Source organism: Lepidochelys olivacea, assembly GCF_965140295.1.
Source record: "Lepidochelys olivacea isolate rLepOli2 genome assembly, chromosome: 2".
NCBI classification, from domain to species: Eukaryota; Metazoa; Chordata; order Testudines; family Cheloniidae; genus Lepidochelys; species Lepidochelys olivacea.
In genome coordinates, this window is record NC_140412.1 from 200,924,928 (window position 1) to 200,947,153 (window position 22,226).

The 22,226-nt window shown below is 43.3% G+C and overlaps 1 protein-coding gene across 2 annotated transcripts in view; it reads right to left on the minus strand.

Moving 5' to 3' along the window:
- The window catches only part of LOC311516006 (ubiquitin-conjugating enzyme E2 E2), a 335,700-nt gene that overhangs the window by 50,852 nt on the left and 262,622 nt on the right, over positions 1-22,226 (minus strand). For both annotated transcript variants that reach the window (XM_084619607.1, XM_084619606.1), the window contains one exon: positions 7,823-7,955. In XM_084619607.1, coding sequence (XP_084475733.1) covers positions 7,823-7,955 — 133 coding nt within the window. The remainder of the gene's footprint in view (positions 1-7,822; positions 7,956-22,226) is intronic.

Sequence of the window (22,226 nt, forward strand, 5' to 3'; positions counted from 1 at the left end):
AGACTGAATTTATGAAAAGAGCATAAGGCTTGTACCACAGGAGAGGGATTCTATAGTAGATAATGATATTTTGTGCATACAGATTAGCATTACATGACCATCATGTACGAAACATGAAAGAGATATTCAATATTGCTATTAAGACAAGATACTCTAGACACCGTTTGTGATATTTACAAAGAAACAAGACTTTCCTAGCATTCTAAATTGATTTAACGCAGCTAAACTTTCAAATCCTGACAACAATTTTTCAATCAATCAATATACATGTGAGATTTACAAGGAGAAATAGACTTTTCTGTTATTCTAGTTTTGATTTTGAAATGAGTTAGCATTATGAAAGCTTTCAAGTCCTGTGTACCATCTTTCAGGCAGTTGAGATTAAAGTCTTCAGAAAGATTAATGGTAGAGTTGGGATTATGGATTTTATATATCACTCAAATTCAAAATTAAAGGTAGCAGAAGTACAAGGATAATGACAGATATATCCACTTTGTAATAGCTATGAACAAATGGAATTGAGATCATAGGAGATTGAATACAGTCAAATATCTGAGTAGACATTATTAATAAAGATTATTCTTGATGAAAATGCAGACACTGTAGTGACAATTCCTGGAGGTAGTTTTCTTGAAAATATTCTTGTTTCCACAAACAGCTATGTGGGAGAACATGACATGGCCTACTGATTTGTAAAGACTTTCTGTTCTGGAGGGATGGAAACTGCGATAATGAAATGAACCCCCTTCATCTGACAACTTAGAGTGTATGAAATGTTGTGGTATTAATTTGTCACCAGGGGTGAACTTCAGAAGGTTCCCATTTCTCAATGGTGTGCATGCTTAGAAAATTTACCAATTTCTAATATGGAACAAAGTTACAAATAGGATTAGAATGGGTTAGTATTCTCCCAAGCTGACTAAATGGAGCAATATTCCTAGGTATATATGCCTCTACTTCCCAATACTGTAGAGGAAGTAGAGCCAGACATCTTTAGGAGATAGAGCTTTCTGGAAACCTTTAAGCATGAAAGGAAGATATTTAGCAAGAAACAGGAATCTCAAAGGTATTTGGAAAAGAGTTTGGAGAGTCCCATTAAGTCCTAGCAGAACTGCAGGAATATTTCCCTGGCATGACATCTAGATACTTTTATTAATTTTTGCAAATGGCCATTCAGAACAGGCCACCAATCCTTCTATTCAACCATCCACTGAAGCACAAGGAAGATATTTCATCTTTGGGTTGAAGTGAATCCTTGCCTTGCAGAATTTATGCTGTGTTTGTGAATCACGATCAAAATCTCATCAGCATCTGGCTTTTGCAGATGTGCTCTGCTTCACTTGGTCTGCTCCACACCTTATCACAGCTTGGCACCCCCTGACACCAAGATGATGCTTTAAAAAACAAACAAACAAAACACAACTGAAAAAAAAATGGTTAAAAGGTTGAAAAGAACTGAGTTCAAAGGGCAGTGGGGGAGATGGATATCATGAAAAGCAAATCAAACAGCATTCAGTGATATACCACAGAGATTTTTTTTTTTGCTATTTATGGAAAATAAGTTATTGATATTGATTTATAACTAATGTGCTATTAGGTTCATGTCTACCTTTCAGAAGGACACTGACAGGAATAGACAAGCAGAATAATTCAGGACTGGATAGGCAGGATGGAAAATATTGACCTTGGGAGAAGGATTGGTTTGTGTGGAGTGAAGGGAATCTGGTGGACTGGGGCAATACTGTTTAGGTACATGATCTTTTGGAATATAGCTGGGCCACATAGGGGGAATGGCCGTGAAACCTGAAGTGCTACAGAGAATACTATTGTTCCTGAAAGCATACTTTTTGATTCAATTCAAATGAGCCTCCTGGCTTTACCAATCCCCCAACGCAAGTTATTAAATGTACAAAAGATGGGGATGAAGCATCAGAGGGACTTTAAGAGCAGCAGACACAAAAGAGATGAGAAGATTTTAAAAATGAATGAGAGACATATGGATAATGGTTCCAAAGTCTTTAGAAATTGCTGGGGATGATGATAAAGGAGGAGATGGTTTAAACTGAGGGAGGATTTGGAAAGGGAAAATTTGAAAAAAAATAAGCAAACACTGAGTGGCTACAGGATTAAGTTCTTTTATGTGATGACGAAAAAGGCAGGAAAAAATGAGGAAGGAGGAAGGAATTTGAAAGTACAGAAAAGAGGCAGGAAAACTGTTTGACTACATGGAAGAATAAATTTAAAATGTTATTACTGGGCTCAAAAATATATCGGCCAAATTCCTCCTGGTTTTGGCTTGCACAGCTTTGCACATGTAAATATGTTTTCATATTATTTGATAAATATAAAGTTTTCTGAGTATTAACACTTATGTGCATAGGAGCTAGTACTCAAAAATGCATGAATAGGTTTTGAGTGTGCACAAAGGAACGGAGCCGTTGCCAAATTTCTGATTGCAGAAAACCAAACATCCTTGCCCCACCCCTGTCCCGCCCCTTCCCCCTGAAGCCCCACCCCTTCCCCGCCCCTTCTCCAAGGCCCTGCTCCTGCTCACTCCATCTCCCCTTCATCTGTCACTCGCTCTCCTCCACCCTTGCTCACTAGTTCATTTTCACTGGGATGGGGCGGGGGTTGGGGTGCAGGAGGGGGTGAGGGCTCCGGCTGGGGGTGCAGGCTTTGGAGTGGGGCCAGAAATGAGGGGTCTGGGGTGCAGGAGGAGGCTATGGGGTGGGGCCAAGGGGTTCAGAGTGTGGGAGGTGGTTCCAGGCTGGGGCAGAGGGTTAGGGTGCGGGGGAGAATGAGGGCTCCGGCTGGGGTTGTGGGCTCTGGTGTGGGGCCAGAGATGAGGGGTTTGGGGTTCATGAGGGGGCTCCAGGCTGGGGCAGGGGGTTGGGATACAGCAAGGGGTGCAGGGTGCAGGCTCTGGGAGGGAGTTTGGGTGAGGGAGTGGGCTCAGGGCTGGGGCAGGGGGTTCAGGTGCAGAAGGGGATGCAGGGTGCAGGCTCCAGGCGGCACTTACCTCAGGCAGCTCCCAGAAGCAGTGGCATGTCCCCCCTCTGGCTCCTAGGTGGAGGCACTGCCAGGTGTCTCTGCATGCTGTCCCATCCAGAGGTGCTGGCCCTGAAGCTCCCAATGGCCGTGGTTCCTGGCCAATGGGAGCTGGGGAGTGAGCGCTTGAAGCAGGGGCAGCGCGTGGAACTCCCTGGCTGCCCCTGAGCCTAGGAACCAAAGCGAGGACATGCCACTGCTTCCGGGAGCTGCCCAGAGCCAGGGGAGGCAGGGAGCCTGCCTTAGGCCCACTGCAGAGCCAATCAGACTTTTAGCAGCCCAATCAGCAGCGCTGACCAGAGCTGCCAGGGTCCCTTTTCGACCGGGCGTTCCAGTCGAAAATCAGATGCCTGGCAACCCTAATTACAAGTTCACCAGCAAAGTATTTTTCATAATTTTAAAAATATTTCCCCCCACTTCTCAACACACATACTCTCTCTCTCATTAATGGATTCCATGACATCTGCCAACAGAAAAATACTTTGACATCCATTGACTTCAGTGGGCTTTAGATTAGGTCTTGGAACAATAACTGTGTCTTGTGATATGGGCCTTTGGAACCTCAACCGAAGTCATGTGATTGCATCTGAGACTGGCAAGACATGTTTCTTGCCAGTGCTTCTGTGGTCAAATTTTGGGATTATCAAATTTGACAGTGTTCCTTTAAATGTTTCCTTAATGGTAACAGAGGGTAAAAGCAGCCTTATAAGTCTCAGGAGGAATGTATGAATTCTACAATAGTAACAAATGAGTGACAGGCTGTTTCAATTCTACACCCACGTGCAAGTCACCTACTCAGTATTGCTAACTGCAAGCATTAAAAAAAAACATGAATCAAGGCCCCCTCCCCGCCAAATCTTGATATGGCTTCCAAATCATGAGATTTTTTTTCAGAAAAACTAATAAGTTTTAGGTTCTTTTTATTTGCCTTTTAGTTTTAAGCCTTTTTTAAACTTTTCTTCACAACCATGAGGACTAAAAATGAATTAAAAAAATAAATAAAGTGGAGATTCTCAGATTCACACGACTCCAGAAGCTGGGGCTTTAAGAACAGCACCAAATATCACAAGTCTTAAAATAAAACTGAGAGAGGTGGCAATTCTGCCTACTTACCTACACAGAACTGTACCATGAAGCTTTCTACCAGATAGTCTGCCTCCTTGACAGATTTTTTTTAGGCTATACAAATCAAGGTTAGGAGGACAGATTTAAACAACATACTGACTGCAGCAGTTATCTTGTGACAGGTAGTCACCTTCCCACACTCCATTTCTCAAGGGACTTCCCAAAGGATTTTATACATGAGTCAGTTTCTGAGAGGAGGGAGAATATGCACACTGAAAACATGAACAATGTAAGATTCCTCAGAGCATGTTTGAAGATAGAGATTATTTACAACAATGGATGAAAGCTGTTAGAATAAAAGTCACACAGTTCAAAAAGGAGGTTTAGTAAAATACTGATACTGGTCCTCTGCACATACACCCCCATTTTTTTTTTATGGATAACAACTGACCTTGTTGTAATTGCTGGCCCTGTAATAGTACAATACAGTATCATCAGTTCTATCACCCTTTATCACAATACATGTTGTGACAGAGTCGGGCCAGATGGCTACAGGAGAGTAACAGAAGACAGATATATAAGCCCCAGGCTAAGTAGGTCCCTTTTCCCTGGGTAAGGTAACAGGGAAGGTTCCAGAACAATCAGGAACCTTCTGGAGACAATTAAGACAGGCTGATTAGAACAGCTGCAGCCAAACAAGAAGCTGCTAGAATCAATTAAGGCAGGCTAATCAGGGCACCTGGGTTTTAAAAAGGAGCTCTCTTCAGTTTGTGGTTGCGTGTGAGGAGCTGGGAGCAAGAAGCACTAAGAGCTAAGAATGAGAACGCGGACTGTTGAAGGGCTGAGGTGTACAAGCATTATCAGACACCAGGAGGAAGGTCCTGTGGGGAGGATAAAGAAGGTGTTGGGAGGAGGCCATGGGGAAGTAGCCAGGGAGTTGTAGCTGTCGCACAGCTGTTCCCGGAGTCACTCTAGACAGCTGCATTCCACAGGGCCCTGGGTTGGAACCCGGAGTAGAGGGCGGGCCCGGGTTCCCCCCAAATCCTCCCAAGTCCTGGTCAGACACAGGAGGAGTCGACCTGGACTGTGAATTCAGAAAAAACGGCCAAGCTGAGGGCTGCTGTGAAGCTCCAAGGTGAGCAAATCTGCCAATAAGCGCAAGACCCACCAAGGTAGAGCAGGAACTTTGTCACAACATGTATATTATTTATATGCACAAATGTCTTACAATGACAACTGGAAGCAAGAATAAAGGAGCACAAAACAGTGGTTAGAAAGCAGGATAAGAACTTCCCTATTTCATTAATAAGAAACACAAAATTTCATTACTCATTTTACAAAATAATATAGTCACCAAAATATAATTGAGTGTGGTCTGAAAAAGTCATTATCTCAGGGCGAGAGAGCAAATTGGACCTTTACCTTCTATTCAGAAAGGACTCATTTAATGTGTTTCCTCAAAACTGAAGTGCAGTTTCAACAGAAAGAAGAACCAGATCTTCCTCTCTCATATCTAGCTCTTTAGATAGCCGTATCAAAAAAAAGTATTGTGGTTTAGATTATTTTATGGCTTCACATTTCAGAGAGAGCTTAACGCTACTCTTATCATCTGCATGTGAATATCCCCTTTTGAGTTTTTTTGTTTTGTTTTTTTTTTTGCTATGGGACTGACATTAACTACTCTTAAAATGGCTGTAATTTTCCAATTTATGTGCCTAAAGTTAGGCACTTTAATCCATATTTAGGAACCTAAATTAGGGATTCTGTGGTGCATGTCTTGTTCTGTGGGCTGAAGAGACCCTGGAATAATTTAGACAGCCCAGGGGGGAGAGGGAAGGCTGTCTAAGGTCTGGTCTATATGCAAAACTTATAGCAGCATAGCTATGTAGGTCAGGGGTTTGAAAAAAACCACACTTCCTAAAAACATAGTTAAGCTGACAAAACCCTCAGTGTAAATGCAATTATGAGGCCAGACCAGTGCATATGGTGCATCTACATCAGGGGGCTCTGCCTCGATAGCTATGCCAACATGAGCTCTGTAGTGCAGGCATACCCTACGCGACAGTGGTTCGTTCGTTCGTTCGTTCGTTCTTTCTTTCTTTCTTTCTTTCTTTCTTTCTTTCTTTCTTTCTTTCTTTCTTTCTTTCTTTCCAAAAGCCAACGTCTTATTGCGTGTTAGGGCCGAGTTCCAGCCAGCGGGACCCTCCAGCCGCGGCCGCCCTGCTATGCGCCGGTCGGGGGCAGCAGCCACTTTGGGGCCCATCCTCCGCGTGGGAGGGAAGGGGTTAATCGCTCAGGCTTCCTTATTGGCCACAGCGCTGCCTGGAATCTCTGCAGTGCTGTGATTCTATAGCCACCCTCAGCCCCACTCCTGCCAGGACTCTATACAGGGATAAGTGAGGGGGTCCTTGTGAGGCAGCTTTACAGCTATGTTCTACAGTGCCTATGCTTGGAGAATCCTCCCCTACTGGGGTATGGGGCATTTAATCCTCTTTGCCCTGCTCTGGCTCTTTTATGCAGTGTAAAGGGGCCAGAGTGGGCCTGAAGGTCTCCGCCCTGATTTTCAGATGGCCTGAGCACCGAAAGCTTCAACTGACTTAAATAGGAGGGGCTATGGATTCTCATCACTTTTGAAAGCCAGGCCTCTTATTTACGTGCCTAAATATGAATTGGAAAGTTTTGGCTAAAACAGTGGTCAGGGGGATAGATGAACCTCAACTATAACATTCTTGTCAGTGACCTCAATGTTTAGATACTCTGGGATACTACAGAACAAGGTTGTGATACACTTTGTTTCTTCTGTAGGCTGAGCACACTGCACACCTCAGGATCTTCTCATATCTCTCCAATCTCCCCCACAAGGTCCCTGTCTGCCAACCTCCCATCCCCCTCTATTTCAGGGACCCCCTGCAATCATCTCTTCTGCTGTGTGCCCCCTCCTCCCCCTTGCCCTCCCTACCATGCCCCCCCATTCTCTTCCTCCATGCCAGGGCTCTTTTTGCCACCCACTCCAACTGCATACCAGGGTTGTGTGTGCCACCCGTTCCCTCATGCCAGGGCCTTTGTATGCCGCCCATACTAGGGCCCCACCCCATTCCCTCTGCAAGCCATGGGCTATGTATGCCCTCCATAACTCCCCTTCAACCCCCCACCAGGGTTCCCCATTTCCCCGCTGTTCCTCCTCATTCTCCCCCATGCCCCCCCCCCACCATTCTTATTCTCCTTTCTGTTTCAGGCGAGGTCTACACTACAAAGTTTTACTGACATATGCGCCAGAATATGCCAGAATTCCCCTTGAAGCGTAGCCTGACAAAAGAGTTATTTTGCCTGTGTAGCTTATGTTATTTGGGGAGGTGGTTGAATGATACCAGTAAAAGCACTCCTTTTGCCTGTATGAGATGTGTTTCCACCATGAGGGGCTTTCCCAGTACAGCTATACCAGCAAAGCATTTGCAGTGTAGATTAGCTGTTACAGTGTTAACATTTTTAAACTGTAGTGGGAGGGTGTACTGAGGAAAAATGAAGGGTACTGTTAGGCTGGAATATGTTAATGGTTAACTGATTCTTTGATCTAAAGACAACTATAGAGGTGGCTGATGCTGCTAGCTCTCTTGTTGCACAATGATTAGTAAAAAGGAGTACTACGGACATATACCATTTAATTATTTACTGGGTACTGCTATTTTACTTTTAAAATTCTTCTACTAACCTTAGGTGGTTTAAAAGGATAGTCTGGTGAAAAGGTAATGTCAAGGAAGAAAACTCCCCCTTCATACACAGAACCTGGAGGCCCCAGTATAGTTGACCTCCATTCATAAATGTTGTCTCCTTTGGGTCCAGCACTAAAACAGAAAACAAAAATATGGCATAATGAGTAACCACATAAAACTGAGCATATAGTACATCAGTTATATTTATGATAACATTATCTGGCAATCAGAGCACCAGAAGCAAAAATAATATATTGCATTCATGGAGCTGTTCCCCAATAATACATTTGTCTGATGCCATCTTCTTTTTCACCCAAAGTGGTAATCAGACACGTAAATGTAGTATAATCACTGTATTAATAAATTATTCAAATAATTATAGAAAGATTAGCTTCCTGACTGCAACTAAAATATTCTTAGCGGAGGGAGGTGAGGCAGTATTTACAATACAAGGAGACAGAGACTACTTGTCTGTCAGCCATGCAGTATTCAACTACCTCCTTATCCACCTCATCACTAGGTGGCATTGCAGCAATACACATTATTATACAGGACAGACTGCATTAAAATCTTGGCACCATACAAATGACCTTCTGGCTGGATGCTCTAAGTCACTATTCTAAATCACTCCAATGACTAATACAGAAGGCTGTTTTACTCTACAATTATTACAATGTACAGAAAAGCTTATCAAAAGAAAGAGATACTAGCAGGTTAAATTGTAGGATTATGTTAATATAAATTCCTCATTTAAACTACCAGAGTAGTAACATATATTTAAAATGTACAGAATATAGCTCTATATTTGGAAATAGAAAACCTCCCTCCTGTATTCAATCAACATCTAGGCACATTGAAAACTAATATATTTTTTGCAACACGGCTTCCATATAAATCAAAGTAAACTCTTTTCAAATAACACAAGCTCAGCCTCAGAACCATACATTGTATTCAGTGTGGACTTTCACGTGCAGGATTTTAGTTGCAGTGAGCTCAACCCTAACGTTTATTTTTTCTGTGGATGTGTTAGTTACTTGATTTCAGTAAATATCAATAACATATTCAGATCTAATTAGTTGATAAGCTAGGTTCTAATACAAGTAATATTTTGTGTTTGAAGAACCTACAGAATACCTCTAGGTTAGTGGTTTGTCTATATACAACAACAACAACGTCAAACATTATTTCTAATTAAGATCAGTCATGATGGTGACTTCTGTGATGTGGGCACCTACCATATTTTACAGGAAAGACGGGTTAGTGGATTTTTCAAAATAAGTGTCACAGTATTTTCTTAAGGCATTTCTTATGAAATAATTCTTGTTATGACTGCAATAAAGAATTCCAGAGCATGAAGGGTTTGTGAAATAGCTGTATGTCTAGAACAGATGAAAGCTCTTGGCTATGCTCCCTGCCTCACAATGTACCCAAGGCGTACAATTATTACATAACATCATGTCATGTTCACTTCTCAACTATTCATTTTGTTCACTGAAAGTTAATAAACCCTCTTCCACCTGAAATTCCTTCAGCTCCCTTCATTAAAACGTCTGATTGTATGATTCCCCACATACAACTGGGTGTCTTACTACTGTGCAGTGTACCAGTTCATTAGTAATGATATCTACATCAATTTTCTATAAGAGCTGCTAATGCATCTTGTATTTCTAAACTACACACTTCTTAACAAAAATGTGTTGCAGACACTATCATATTATGGAACCATCATCTTATAATATCAGCCATGCTACCAAAACTAGCAATTGTTGTAAAGATAAAATCTGTCTTTTTAAGCATCACAACAGCAAAAGAGTTGCTACCCATCTGTATCTCACAATGTCTGTAATACATCAGTTTGCTAGCTGCCAAACAAATTTAATTTACCCGGTTCTCAGCTTGCATTAACCTTTGAATAATAAAGCACAGCTGAGACTGCTGTAAGAAACAAACCAGAGAATTAATAATTAAAAACACCTCCACAGCCTTTGGAAAGACCAATCATAAGCCATCAGGGGAGGTTTAATTGTGACTGAACTAGGCATTAAAAGGGCTAATTGTACACTTTATAAACCTAAACAAATGCTGGGGTCACAGCACTGCTACAGTATGTGAGGGACACAGAAAACAAAGCCCTAAAAGCCCTAGGCAATTAGTTCAAATGAAAAAGGCAAGAAGTAAACGCAGTAAACTTTACATTAAAAAAAAAAACAACAACCCATAATCTGCAAAGAAAATCCCTTGCCATTTTCTACAGAGACAAATTTTCTAATATTGGTAAAAGCAACTACTCATTTGATGCCAGCAGGCTAAAATGGAAGTGATATAAATGTCAAACATAGATAAAAGGTTAAATACAGTAAGCATCAAAAGAAAATCCTATTTTTACTAGACTCCATTTAGCCTGCGTGAGACAGCTGGGCCCTCTTTTGGTTTTAAGTACAACTCGTGCTTTTGATTCTGGAGAATCAAAACTTAAAACTGTACCCAGCTGCCCATTATACTTACAGTTCCATAACTTAATTTGATCATATTGTTTTGCCTACATGTTTAGCAGTGTTAGCATTTGAAGTCAACAACCTCTTAATTTGAATAGTAGAAAAATGCCACATCTGTCAATTCAACTGTTTCAGCATGTCCAGCTGCATGCCCAGCCTGACAGCACTGCGATGGACATTGATTTATATTAATTCAAAGATTATCTTTGCAACTCAGAGGGACAGAAACATTATAATTATTTATTTATTTTAAATAACAGCTTAAATTATGTCAAGGGTAGCAAAACTCTGTGTCTGCAATGTTTTCATATTTGGATGATCAGTGACAGTAAGCTTGGTCAACCGATATAAAATAGAGATTTATGTGCACAATGAAAGAGCTAACAGCAAGCACCAGCATAACCCTTCTTCTCTTGCACATTAATAATACTAAAGTTCAATAGATGTATTATTTCTTTCCCTTCTTTCCTAATTAAGGCTTTTATTACAGTCACCTTTTACGATATTGACAACAAGAGTGACAACACATGAGGTTTCTCCAGAGAAAATTCCCCTATGTGCAAGCCTTCAGCTAAATCAGAGTTATAATGCAAGAGAATTTAATTACCCTTCTCTTTACGTGGACATTTGCCCCATACAGTGAAGCCCAAATATTTTACATTCAGTGTGATTTATATTCCAGCTCCATTAATACTATTGGCAATTCAACCAAAGATCTCAATGAAAGTAAAGTAAACATCTCAGTGCTTGAAACTGTTATCGTTGGAAGGACTGATACAGATGCACACCAGTTTGGCAAAGGGGAGATTAAATCATCTAATGCTGAACCGACTCAGAGCAGAGCACATATAAATGCTGCTTCCCACTCAGCTGATGTTAAACCAGTCAGTTTCAATAATGGGGATAACGATGGCTGTAGCAGTTCCAGATGGAATCAGATCAACCATAAAGATACGATAGTTGGGATAAGGACTGATCTGTCAGATATGCCAATGATTCAGTCTCCAAATTTGAGACCTGATTCTTAAATACTAAAAGTGGTGAAAGATATAACAAAAGAATGAACAAAACAAGAAGAATTCAAGGCCATTCTAAAGCTGGCAATGGACCCGTCCAAGATTTCGAGCATCTATTTCAGGTGAAATTTGTAAGCGATGGCTGACGAAGTGTAGTGTAAGCATATGTCCTCATAGGATTTGGATTTAGCAATGACTTGTCCACTGATAGCTCTGTATTGTCATTATTCCCTTACAATGAATGATACACTCCATAGTGTACTGTCTGTCATATCCACTGGGGACACTCTTCCACAGCTCACTGGCATACTTGGGGGTGGGATGATAACAAGTCAGTTCCATGCCACCTCCAGAATGACATCAATATGTAAGTGCTAAATTAAGGACAAAAAACTGGATAATTTAAAAATGATCTCCTGTATATTTCATCGTGCAGCACATCTCTCCTAACAAGAAACATACCTCTCTCTCTGCCGTTGCCTCTAGCCTATGTGCAATCTACTTGCAGGTGAAATGTGTGCACACCACTTAGAGGAGAAATATATGTTCCTCAGATGCTTCAGAAACAACTGTAATTGAATCCATTTTGTTTTAAATGTGGCTAATGTGTTGAGTATTTTCTATTCTCTTAACATATTTTAGGCAGGCAGCTGCTTGAAAGAAGATGTACTAAAAGCTGCTTGTCCAGTACAAAGCATGATGAACACCAAACCTTAACTTCATTTAAAGAGTGCACTATAATATTCAGGTTACACTGGTGTATCATTGAATTAACGAGAGTTCCATTACTGCGTCAGTATTACTACAGATTGTCCTAGACATATTATTAAAGAGAGTTCTCTGGAGAACAGAACAAAAACATGGTTGATTTTTATTTTAATCAGAGCTGTAAATTTGTACATAAATCTACTCACTTTACAGAGTGTTGGTCAAAATCAATGAAAATGCAAAAGGTCAAAGAAATAAAAGTATCTCCCATGTGGGTTGAAGTAGACAAATGGAATCAATTAATCACAATACTGTTATTTTCAATTAGATTTCTTAATCAAACATATGTTTAGTATCAAAGGACCAAACACTTCCTCCTAGTTCTGTCAGCGTAGGGAGCATAAACCTGTGCACTGGGTAAGGGAAGTTTTGGAACATGGGAGGGCCAGTTCAAGGCTATGCTCCCCTTTCCCTCTCCTCTGGATCCTACTGGAAATATGAATTTTGGCGTCTGACCTTACTGCCACATCTGCAGGGAGGAAAAAGAGAGATTACCTACCACCCTTAATCAGAGTTCTTCAAGACGTGTGGCTCGTCTTGTATTCCACCGTGGGGTACACATGTGCTCCATGCACCTGTGACCAGAATATTCATACTGGCAGCCTCCGTTGGTCTGTGCCTGTGCACTTTCTTGCCTCAGGTGCCAAACTGAGGAACTAAGGACCGACTGCCTCTCCAGTTCCTTCTCTACAGTGAATTAGAGTTATGATCCAAAGCAGAGGGGAAGAAGTGCAGGTAGTAGAATACAGTTAGAGACCACACATCTCAAAGAATTCCCATTACAGAAGGTAGGTAATCTCTCTTTCTTCTCTGAGTGCTGGTCCCTATCTGTATTCCACTCTGGGTGATTGACAAGCAGTACTCATGAAGAAAGGTGGGCATGAGGACCCTTGTGGTACTGAAATTGAAGACCAGAGGATGCATCAGGTGAGGGGTGTGCACTAGGGTATAGTGTTTTGTGAAGGCACGAATGAGACTCCATGTGGCTTCTTTGTATTTGTCAATGAGAGGTACTTCCTGAAGCAAAGTTACCGAAATGGCCTTTGCTCTGGTGGAGTGCGCCCTCGCTCTGTGAGGTGGAGAAGTCTCAGACAATTGGCATGAATATGGCATCCATTGCTAGCAGCTGTCCACTCTGTTTCTGTCTTTCACTACTTTCCCCTACTGCCTCTTGGTTAGCTTCAGACAGTGAATGAAGCACCGGCAGAGGGGGTGTTGGAGCAGCAGGGAGTCCATAGCTGCCTATCCAGATGCCACAGTGATTCCAGTAGGTGTTTTACAAATGTGTGCAATAAACAGTTGCCACAGAAACCAAAGGAGTAAACTGCTCCACAACAAAAACAAAGGAACACCAGCAGCCAACTCTGAGACCCCCTGTGGCAATGGGCATGGTGCTTTGGCTAGTAACGCCTCTGCTATGAATAAAATAATCATAGCAAAATCTGAGGAAACGAAAAGAAATAAGATAAAATTGGGGTGAACCAGGCTGGGTAAAATAAGAATGACTTCAGTCATAAACAAACATTACCCATACACTTTTCTTTTCTTTCTTTTGGTAAAGATTCAGAAAGCTCACAAAGGCTCATTTCCTCATGATTTTCATTTTCATGAACTTTCATTTCACCTCTTTCTTCTGGATGAGGCTGAAAAGTTCATGTCAAAATTCTGTAAGAGTTGCTTTTCTTAGGGTATTTCCAGACTTGCTCCCTCTACTTAAAATTAGAGATCAGGCCTAGACAGAAAGTTTGGCTTCCTGGGATCTAACGTTCTAAAGTTTGGGGTTTGAGCTGGATTCAGTGCTTTAGTTCAGCACATTAAATTGCTGTAAGTTTACACTGTGCCTTAGTCTGAGGATCAAACATAATTAAATTAAGACTTTCAACACCCTTTCTGAGAGACAGGAAAGTTTCATTATCCCTCTTTTACATGAGAAATATGAAGCAAAGCAGGGTTACCAGGTGTCCAGTTTTTGACTGGAATGCCTGGTTGAAAAGGGACCCTGGTGGCTCCGGTCAGCACTGCTGACCAGGCCGTTAAAAATTCAGTTGGTTCAGGGCTGGCAGGCTCTCTTCCCAGCTCTGCCCGGCTCCCTGGAAGCAGCGACATGTCTCTCCAGCTCCTAGATGTAGGGATGGCCAGGGGGGCTCTGTGCACTGCCCCCGTCCTGAGCATCAACTCCACAGCTCCCATTGGCCAGGAAGAGTTTGTAATGGTAATTGGTAAAAAAAAAAAAAAAATCATAAAGGAATAGTAATGTGTCCTTTAATGCATCTCAAAATATTGTATCCATATACTTATTAGAGCAACTGTGTTCATTATGTACTGTAGTGCCTCATTATAAGACTTCTCTAGTTTCAGCAATGGGTCTCTCAGATGTATTTTTACTACCACAACCTGAGATGTAATTTATACTTTGGGGCTATCTGCTGTTTTCGTCTTGGCAACAAGCCCGCAATACACTAAGTCAGTGAGCAAAAGGCTTTATGTGAGGCATCTTATTTGCTTTCTTCTGATTAATTTCCTCTGAGTACCTGTCACTGAAGCTGTCATAAATATAAAGGGAAGGGTAAACCCCTTTGAAATCCCTCCTGGCCAGGGGAAAGCTCCTCTCACCTGTAAAGGGTTAAGAAGCTAAAGGTAACCTCGCTGGCACCTGACCAAAATGACCAATGAGGAGACAAGATACTTTCAAAAGCTGGGAGGAGGGAGAGAAACAAAGGGTCTGTGTCTGTCTGTATGCTGTTTTCTGCCAGGGATAGACCAGGAATAGAGCCTTAGAACTTTTAGTAAGTAATCTAGCTAGGTACGTGTTAGATTATGATTTCTTTAAATGGCTGAGAAAAGAATTGTGCTGAATAGAATAACTATTTCTGTCTGTGTATCTTTTGTGTAACTTAAGGTTTTGCCTAGAGGGGTTCTCTATGACTTTGAATCTAATTACCCTGTAAGATATCTACCATCCTGATTTTACAGGGGGGATTTCTTTATTTCTATTTACTTCTATTTTTATTAAAAGTCTTCTAGTAAGAAAACTGAATGCCTTTTCATTGTTCTCAGATCCAAGGGTTTGGGTCTGTGGTCACCTATGCAAATTGGTGAGGCTTTTATTCCAACATTTCCCAGAAAAGTGGGGTGCAAGTGTTGGGAGGATTGTTCATTGTTCTTAAGATCCAAGGGTCTGGGTCTGTAGTCACCTAGGCAAATTGGTGAGGCTTTTTACCAAACCTTGTCCAGGAAGTGGGGTGCAAGGTTTTGGGAAGTATTTTGGGGGGAAGGACGCATCCAAACAGCTCTTCCCCAGTAACCAGTATCAGTTTGGTGGTGGTAGCGGCCAGTCCAAGGACAACGGGGGTAATATTTTGTACCTTGGGGAAGTTTTGACCTAAGCTGGTAAAGATAAGCTTAGGAGGGTTTTTCATGCAGGTCCCCACATCTGTACCCTAGAGTTCAGAGTGGGGGAGGAACCTTGACATGGTGGCACAGTGGTGGGATTAACCTGAAATCATTTTGAGATCCAGTTGAGATTTTTTGAACTAGAAATACAGATTTTAAAAAGAAATTTTTAGGAAGTCCAGAAAGCAGCTTTGAAACTGAAAGCAGCTTGGTTTCTCTCTGCTTTGTGGCCAAGCAGAGACAAAAGGGGATTATCTTGTGAATTGCAGGTTTTCTTTGCCTGGAGGCAGGGTACTTAACTCCTGCAGGGAAATTCACAGTTTTCCAACCCAGAGGTTTTTTTTTTTTCTTTTCTTCCTAAAAGTAAATAGGGGGTGTGTGTTCTACCCATTTGCTTTTTCTTTGGGCTGGGTAAGCAGGTTTCCAAGTAGTTGGAGGTTTTTTGCTTTAATTTGGGCCCAGAGCAGAGACAAGGGAATTGTCTTTTTCTGTAGGCTGTCAATCACTATCAGAGAATAGGTATTCTATTCCAGCACAGCAAAATTTTACAGCCAAGTTTTGTTTGTTTATTTCTAAACCTCGGGTGTAAAGTTAGTAAAAACAGAGAGGTTAGAATGGCAAAATCCGTGGCTCGACTACAGCTCGAATTAGCCAAATTTCAGGCTGAGGAAAGACAAAGGGAACATGAAAGACAGATAGAACTCATGCAGCTGAAGAAGGAACAAGAAAGGGAGGCAGAACAACACCAAGCGGCTGCTCACAGGAGAGCTATGGAAGCAAGGGACAAAGAACTGGAGGAAAAAGAGAGGAAGTATGTGGAGGAGATGGAGAGGATAAAGGCCCAGCAGAATATACCAACAAACCCTAGCAATCCTTCTCCAGGTACCACTTCCCATCCCAGAAAGTTCCCCACCTACAAGGCAGGTGATGATACTGAGGCCTTCTTAGAAAACTTCGAAAGGGCCTGCCTTGGGTACAACATCTCTACTGACCAATACATGGTAGAGCTGAGGCCGCAGCTCAGTGGACCCTTAGCTGAGGTGGCAGCTGAAATGCCTAAAGAACACATGAACAAGTATGAACTGTTTAAATCCAAGGCGAGAGTCAGAATGGGGATAACACCCGAGCAGTCTCGTCGGAGGTTCAGAGCCCTAAGGTGGAAACCAGACATGTCATTTACCCGACATGCCTACCACATTGTGAAACATTGGGATGCCTGGATATCAGGAGCAAGTGTTGAATCTCCAGTAAATTTGCCCTTCCTAATGCAAATGGAACAATTCTTAGAGGGTGTTCCTGAGGAAATAGAAAGATACATCCTAGATGGGAAACCCAAAACTGTAATTGAGGCAGGAGAGATTGGAGCCAGATGGGTGGAGGTGGCAGAGAAGAAGAAAACTGGTCGCAGTTGGAGCGGAGACCAGAAGGGACCACCCCAGACCACACCCTATTACCGGGGGCCGCCCAAAGCCCCACCTACCTCCCAAAGAACCCTCCAGACCCCTTATCGTCCCACCACCCCGTTCTCCAGCAACCCTCCTCGCCCCAGTGACCCGTCAGCTGGACGATGTTTTAAGTGTAACGAGCTGGGGCATGTAAAGGCCAACTGCCCCAAGAACCCCAACAGATTACAGTTCATTGCACCGGAATCACACCAGAGGTCCACAGGCCCAGATACCTCCCAGATACCCTTGGAGCGGAGGGAAACTGTGAGTGTGGGCGGGAAGAAGGTCACCGCGTGGAGGGACACCGGAGCACAAGTGTCAGCTATCCATGCTTCCTTAGTGGACCCCAATTTAATCAACCCAGAGATCCAAGTGACGATTCAACCCTTCAAGTCCAACTCTTTCAATTTGCCTACAGCCAAGTTGCCTGTCCAGTACAAGGGCTGGTCAGGAATGTGGACTTTTGCAGTCTATGATGATTATCCCATCCCCATGCTGTTGGGGGAAGACTTGGCCAATCATGTGAAGCAGGCCAAGAGGGTGGGAATGGTCACCCGCAGCCAGGCTAAACAAGCCGTGAGGCCTAGCTCTGTTCCGGAAACTTCTATCAGGACCCAGTCAGAGGTGATGGACCCGGACCCCAGGCCAATGTCTACAACAGCAGTAGTGGATCCAGTCCCAGAGACCCAGACGGAACCAGTCCCAGAACCGGAACCAGCCAAACAACCAACACCAGACCCCGTGCCAGCACTGAATCCAGTACTTGCAACCTCAACACCAGAGGGCCCCACCGAACCTGAACTGGCAGCAGCCGATAACCCTACACAAGAGGCTCAGCCGGAGCCTGAATCCCAACATAGTGCACCAGCGGAGAGCGGTTCACAGTCAACAGAAACAGCTCCATCCCCTATATCGCTTCCAGAGGGACCAAGCCTAGGTCCACAATCCCATGAGGAACTGATGTCCCCAGCATCAAGGGAACAGTTCCAGACCGAACAGGAAGCAGATGAAAGCCTCCAGAGAGCTTGGACGGCGGCACGGAGCAACCCACCGCCTCTCAGCTCTTCTAATCAATCCAGGTTTGTTGTAGAAAGAGGACTTTTATACAAGGAAACTCTTTCTGGTGGACACCAGGAAGACTGGCATCCTCAGAGACAGTTGGTAGTTCCAACTAAACACCGGGCCAAGCTCTTGAGCTTAGCCCATGATCACCCTAGTGGCCATGCTGGGGTGAACAGGACCAAAGACCGTTTGGGGGGATCATTCCACTGGGAGGGAATGGGCAAGGATGTTTCTACCTATGTCCAGTCTTGTGAGGTGTGCCAAAGAGTGGGAAAACCCCAAGGCCAGGTCAAAGCCCCTCTCCAGCCACTCCCCATCATTGAAGTTCCATTTCAGCGAGTAGCTGTGGATATTCTGGGTCCTTTTCCGAAAAAGACACCCAGAGGAAAGCAGTACATACTGACTTTCATGGATTTTGCCACCCGATGGCCGGAAGCAGTAGCTCTAAGCAACACCAGGGCTAAAAGTGTGTGCCAGGCACTAGCAGACATTTTTGCCAGGGTAGGTTGGCCCTCCGACATCCTCACAGATGCAGGGACTAATTTCCTGGCAGGAACTATGAAAAACCTTTGGGAAGCTCATGGGGTAAATCACTTGGTTGCCACTCCTTACCATCATCAAACAAATGGCATGGTGGAGAAGTTTAATGGAACTTTGGGGGCCATGATACGTAAATTCGTAAATGAGCACTCCAATGATTGGGACCTAGTATTGCAGCAGTTGCTCTTTGCCTACAGAGCTGTACCACATCCCAGTTTAGGGTTTTCCCCATTTGAACTTGTATATGGCCGTGAGGTTAAGGGGCCATTGCAGTTGGTGAAGCAGCAATGGGAGGGATTTACACCTTCTCCAGGAACTAACATTCTGGACTTTGTAACCAACCTACAAAACACCCTCCGAACCTCTTTAGTCCTTGCTAAAGAAAACTTACAGGATGCTCAAAAAGAGCAAAAAGCCTGGTACGATAAACATGCCAGAGAGCGTTCCTTCAAAGTAGGAGACCAGGTCATGGTCTTAAGGGCGCTCCAGGCCCATAAAATGGAAGCATCGTGGGAAGGGCCATTCATGGTCCAGGAGCGCCTGGGAGCTGTTAATTATCTCATAGCATTCCCCACCTCCAACCGAAAGCCTAAGGTGTACCATATTAATTCTCTAAAGCCCTTTTATTCTGGAGAATTAAAGGTTTGTCAGTTTACAGCCCAGGGAGGAGACGACGCTGAGTGGCCCAAAGGTGTCTACTACGAAGGGAAATGTGGTGGTGGTGTGGAAGAGGTGAACCTCTCCATGACCCTTGGGCGTATGCAGCGACAGCAGATCCAGGAGCTGTGCACTAGCTACGCGCCAATGTTCTCAGCCACCCCAGGACTGACTGAACAGGCATACCACTCCATTGACACAGGTAATGCTCACCCAATTAGGGTCCAACCTTACCGGGTGTCTCCTCAAGCTAAAACTGCTATAGAACGGGAGATCCAGGATATGTTACAGATGGGTGTAATCCGCCCCTCTGAAAGTGCATGGGCATCTCCAGTGGTTCTAGTTCCCAAACCAGATGGGGAAATACGTTTTTGCGTGGACTACCGTAAGCTAAATGCTGTAACTCGCCCAGACAACTATCCAATGCCACACACAGATGAACTATTAGAGAAACTGGGACGGGCCCAGTTCATCTCTACCTTGGACTTAACCAAGGGGTACTGGCAGGTACTGCTAGATGAATCTGCCAAGGAAAGGTCAGCCTTCATCACACATCTCGGGCTGTATGAATTTAATGTACTCCCTTTCGGGCTGCGAAATGCACCCGCCACTTTCCAAAGACTTGTAGATGGTCTCCTAGCGGGATTAGGAGAATATGCAGTCGCCTACCTTGACGACGTGGCCATATTTTCGGATTCCTGGGCAGACCACCTGGAACATCTACAAAAAGTCCTTGAGCGCATAAGGGAGGCAGGACTAACTGTTAAGGCTAAGAAGTGTCAAATAGGCCTAAACAGAGTGACTTACCTTGGACACCAGGTGGGTCAAGGAACTATCAGCCCCCTACAGGCCAAAGTGGATGCTATCCAAAAGTGGCCTGTCCCAAAGTCAAAGAAACAGGTTCAATCCTTCTTAGGCTTGGCCGGTTATTACAGACGATTTGTACCGCACTACAGCCAAATCGCTGCCCCACTGACAGACCTAACCAAAAAGAAACAGCCAAATGCTGTTCAGTGGACCGGAAAGTGTCAGAAGGCCTTTAACAAGCTTAAAGCGACACTCATGTCTGACCCTGTACTAAGGGCCCCAGACTTTGACAAACCGTTCCTAGTAACCACAGATGCATCCGAGCGTGGTGTGGGAGCAGTTTTAATGCAGAAAGGACCTGATGAAGAATTCCACCCTGTAGTGTTTCTCAGCAAAAAACTGTCTGAGAGGAAAAGCAACTGGTCAGTCACTGAAAAAGAATGTTATGCCATTGTCTATGCTCTGGAAAAGCTACGCCCATATGTTTGGGGACGGCGTTTCCACCTGCAGACCGACCATGCTGCACTGAAGTGGCTTCACACCGTCAAGGAAACTAACAAAAAACTTCTTCGGTGGAGTTTAGCTCTCCAAGATTTTGATTTCGACATCCAACACATCTCAGGAGCTTCTAACAAAGTGGCTGATGCACTCTCCCGTGAAAGTTTCCCAGAATCAACTGGTTAAAATCGTCCTTGAGATGTGGAAAATATTGTTAGTCTTTATGTACTTGGTAGTATATTTAGAGATGCATGTGTCTTATTAACTCTGTTTTTCCTAGAGCTCCAGGAAGAAATCCCAGCCAGTGTTTCACCCTAGCTGAGATTTGGGGGGCGTGTCATAAATATAAAGGGAAGGGTAAACCCCTTTGAAATCCCTCCTGGCCAGGGGAAAGCTCCTCTCACCTGTAAAGGGTTAAGAAGCTAAAGGTAACCTTGCTGGCACCTGACCAAAATGACCAATGAGGAGACAAGATACTTTCAAAAGCTGGGAGGAGGGAGAGAAACAAAGGGTCTGTGTCTGTCTGTATGCTGTTTTCTGCCAGGGATAGACCAGGAATGGAGCCTTAGAACTTTTAGTAAGTAATCTAGCTAGGTATGTGTTAGATTATGATTTCTTTAAATGGCTGAGAAAAGAATTGTGCTGAATAGAATAACTATTTCTGTCTGTGTATCTTTTGTGTAACTTAAGGTTTTGCCTAGAGGGGTTCTCTATGACTTTGAATCTAATTACCCTGTAAGATATCTACCATCCTGATTTTACAGGGGGGATTTCTTTATTTCTATTTACTTCTATTTTTATTAAAAGTCTTCTAGTAAGAAAACTGAATGCCTTTTCATTGTTCTCAGATCCAAGGGTTTGGGTCTGTGGTCACCTATGCAAATTGGTGAGGCTTTTATTCCAACATTTCCCAGAAAAGGGGGGTGCAAGTGTTGGGAGGATTGTTCATTGTTCTTAAGATCCAAGGGTCTGGGTCTGTAGTCACCTAGGCAAATTGGTGAGGCTTTTTACCAAACCTTGTCCAGGAAGTGGGGTGCAAGGTTTTGGGAAGTATTTTGGGGGGAAGGACGCGTCCAAACAGCTCTTCCCCAGTAACCAGTATTAGTTTGGTGGTGGTAGCGGCCAGTCCAAGGACAACGGGGGTAATATTTTGTACCTTGGGGAAGTTTTGACCTAAGCTGGTAAAGATAAGCTTAGGAGGGTCTTTCATGCAGGTCCCCACATCTGTACCCTAGAGTTCAGAGTGGGGGAGGAACCTTGACAGAAGCCATTAAAAATTACTATGGGAATGTGAAGCATTGGTTCCCTCCTGCTGATGGCATGTTGTGCTGAGAAATGCATGAATTTGGCCACAATAAAAACAACATATAGATTAAACACAGAGTGAACAACATATGGTTGACTTCATCTATGTTTCTTCATTTAGTTATTTGTCTCTAAATCCTCCCCCCCAATAAAATCATTACAAAATATTCTAGCACTGTAATAGATTGGGGTTATTCCAAGACTACTGTACTTTGATGCCTTTATTCTTTGTAGTCCTGTCCTCAGAATGTCCCTGGGATGGGAACTATGTCCTAATGCACAAAACTCTTATTTATATTATAGTATCTATAGCAATTTATTGATGGTAAACACCATTACTCGGTATATGATCACAGCATGCTGAGTATTCACAATGAGAATTTAAAAGTGGCAATTCTATTAACTATTCTCCACTTT